The sequence below is a fragment of the Lactuca saligna genome, chromosome 8, assembly GCF_052625555.1.
Source record: "Lactuca saligna cultivar CGN05327 chromosome 8, ASM5262555v1, whole genome shotgun sequence".
NCBI classification, from domain to species: Eukaryota; Viridiplantae; Streptophyta; class Magnoliopsida; order Asterales; family Asteraceae; genus Lactuca; species Lactuca saligna.
The window spans coordinates 144,326,125-144,328,736 of NC_136424.1; the positions used below are offsets into that span (position 1 = coordinate 144,326,125).

Here is a 2,612-nt window from a genome sequence, read left to right on the forward strand (position 1 = left end):
TTTATGTCTCAACATTATTTGGATATAGATATATTGAAGACTAAAAGTTCAAATTAAAGTATACCAAGATCAAAGCTCATATCTTGGTTTGAAAATTTTTGACCTTGTATTTAACTTTGAAACCCTTGGGACATACAAAAAATAATAGTTATTTTTGTGAACTTATCTGAAAAGATCATTACAAATTAATGAAGATAAATTTTGATTTATATTAATTTAGAATTTGTATGGTGTTTATCTTTTTTTTTATTCAGCAAAAAATAATATAAAATGATAAAATGGTCATTTTCATAATTCAGCACGATAATTCAGAGGTTCCAACCAAACAACATCTAAAAATCAAGATCTTAGAAATCCGGACCCTCTTAGAAATTCATACGTCTTAAAAATTCAAATCTTAAATATTCAGATCTAGCCAAACAACCTGTAAGTCGAATATACAAGATTAAATAAACCGCGTGCCACACGAAAATCCGGTTACTTATCAACAATAACAACAACATTGTTTGTCATGGGGATCCTTTATTCCTTTTCTTTTAATAAAAAATAGAAAAGGTAGTATAAAGATTTCACACAGAATTTATCCACATTGACTACTCTCATAAGAAAATAGAATAGTAGTTAAAAAAAGTTGGATTTGGAACGAAATAATGATATAAACATATGGATCATCTTATTTAATTTACTCTATTTGATAATACACAATGATGAATTTTAACGACATAAAATCTTGTAGTCAAACTGGATTTGCGTAACGAATCATGTGATGCTACTCTTTGTTACGTTCACATCATCACAAAATCGTTGCAACAACTAAAACAATTTCGTTTATAATGTTTTCATTTCAAATTACGTTTTCATCTATCTTTTCTTTTCATAACGATAAACTGTATAATTGGTGTTCAATTTCATTCCAAACACAATTCTACAAGAGAAAATAAACATACACCAATCTCGAAGTCGTTGAATAATAAACCCCAATATTTCCTTCTTATTATTTCATATACAATCTACCTCTTAATTTCCCTCGTTCCCCTATGCCAATGGAGACCATGACAAGGGAACCGAATCTTTTCAGGAGTCAATGGTGGAACAGTTTCTTCAAAATTGCACAAGTTGGTCTACGAATTTTAGTAACCGGATTTGCAACAACTTCTATTGCCACGATGTTGACTAGCAATCAAGAAATCTACATGCCTTACGATGAGACATATATAGCAGTTGCGAAAGCCCATTACAGTTACTCATCAGGATTATGGTGATGACATTATGATTTGATATGATAAATATACATGCAACATGCTTTTTTGATGTTTTTGTTTTCATTTGCTAAATTATAACGAGACGTAATGTAGGTACAAATTGTTAGTAGATGCAGCGTTAGGTGTTTTCTCTCTACTCTCATCGATTCTAGCATACAAGATGACGAAATTCTCTCATACGGAACCTAAAACAACTCTTCACTTTTTCCTGCTTCTCGTTGATGGGGTACGTTTGCCATTAGAAAATGTCGATAGTTTATTTATTTCTTGTTAGTGTGGTTTGATAGAAATAACAAAGCAGAAAAGGACATTAAATCAAGAAACCTTAAATATACTATGTGAATTGTGATACAATACAATAAGTGCAGGTGATGACGGTGTTGACTATCTCAGGATGCGCGGCAGCATCAGCCGTGGGGATGGTGGCGCTACGAGGGGTTGAAAAGCCAGGGATTAGCTGGACTCCAATATGTCCACTCGCCAGAAAATTCTGTGGCATGATCACCCTCTCCATTGCATCATCTTATGCTTCATTCACTTGCATGATGGCACTCACTTTCCTCTCAGCATGCAAGCTCATGCTACTAGCAACACACTAAAGGGATCGTATATATAAATGTATTGATTTGACGTTTATTTGTTATTAAATTACGTTTTAACTGAAGAAATTGAAAGTCTTCAAGCTTTAACGAATTAATATTGAATGCCATATTTTGTTTATTTATATCAATTGGAATTTTTTATGTTATATCTCATCAATAATATTATAACATTTTGTATTCCAAAAAGTAATCGCATTATTCAAGGAATATCAATTGCTATAAAGTTATAAAATGTAGCAATGGATTATTGTCACTAATGCTTGAAAGTACCTGTATGGAAATTTTTATTACCGTTCGGTATTGTAACGGAAATTTTGTAATGATATTGTATGACGTCGACTGTTGTAAAAACCGTAAAATATTAGCGATTTCTAGCAACAAGTGTAACATATTAGTTGTCGCAAAGTGATAAAATTTGAAATTTTCACTATAGATAAACTAAGATAAACTAAGAGGTGTTTGGCAAAAAACTTATTACTTATTGGCTTATAAGTTAATATGTTAGAATCAGTTAACTTATAAAAAAAATAACTTATTATCGTTTGTCACAGCTACAAGCTATTTTTACTCAAAAACTTTTTTGGATTATAGTGTAATGAAATCCTTAATAAACTAAGGTGTTTTGCTAAACATCCTCTAACTTTCACACACGACCATCCCCATCATTTGATATGTGTGTAGAGCGTCTAACAAACACAATATCCAGGATTAAATTTTTCACGATTCAAGAGGCTACTGTATTTGAATT

At 31.3% G+C, this 2,612-nt stretch overlaps 1 protein-coding gene across 1 annotated transcript; it reads left to right on the plus strand.

The window, feature by feature from the left end:
• The first annotated feature begins 905 nt into the window (after positions 1-905).
• LOC145012429 (CASP-like protein 1F3) lies at positions 906-2,010 on the plus strand. Its single transcript, XM_078971236.1, has 3 exons — positions 906-1,258; positions 1,356-1,488; positions 1,631-2,010. Exons 1-3 carry the CDS (start codon positions 1,038-1,040, stop codon positions 1,859-1,861), a joined length of 585 nt encoding a protein of 194 aa, XP_078827362.1. The 5' UTR covers positions 906-1,037; the 3' UTR covers positions 1,862-2,010.
• Positions 2,011-2,612: the final 602 nt, after the last annotated feature.

What these genes read in the sequence shown, in the direction of transcription:
- LOC145012429 (XM_078971236.1), top strand. Translation starts at nt 1,038, where the DNA reads ATGCCAATGGAGACCATGACAAGGGAACCGAATCTTTTCAGGAGTCAA. An exon ending in AGTTACTCATCAGGATTATG is followed by an intron (nt 1,259 to 1,355) that starts GTGATGACATTA and finishes GACGTAATGTAG; the next exon opens with GTACAAATTGTTAGTAGATG. An exon ending in TCCTGCTTCTCGTTGATGGG is followed by an intron (nt 1,489 to 1,630) that starts GTACGTTTGCCA and finishes CAATAAGTGCAG; the next exon opens with GTGATGACGGTGTTGACTAT.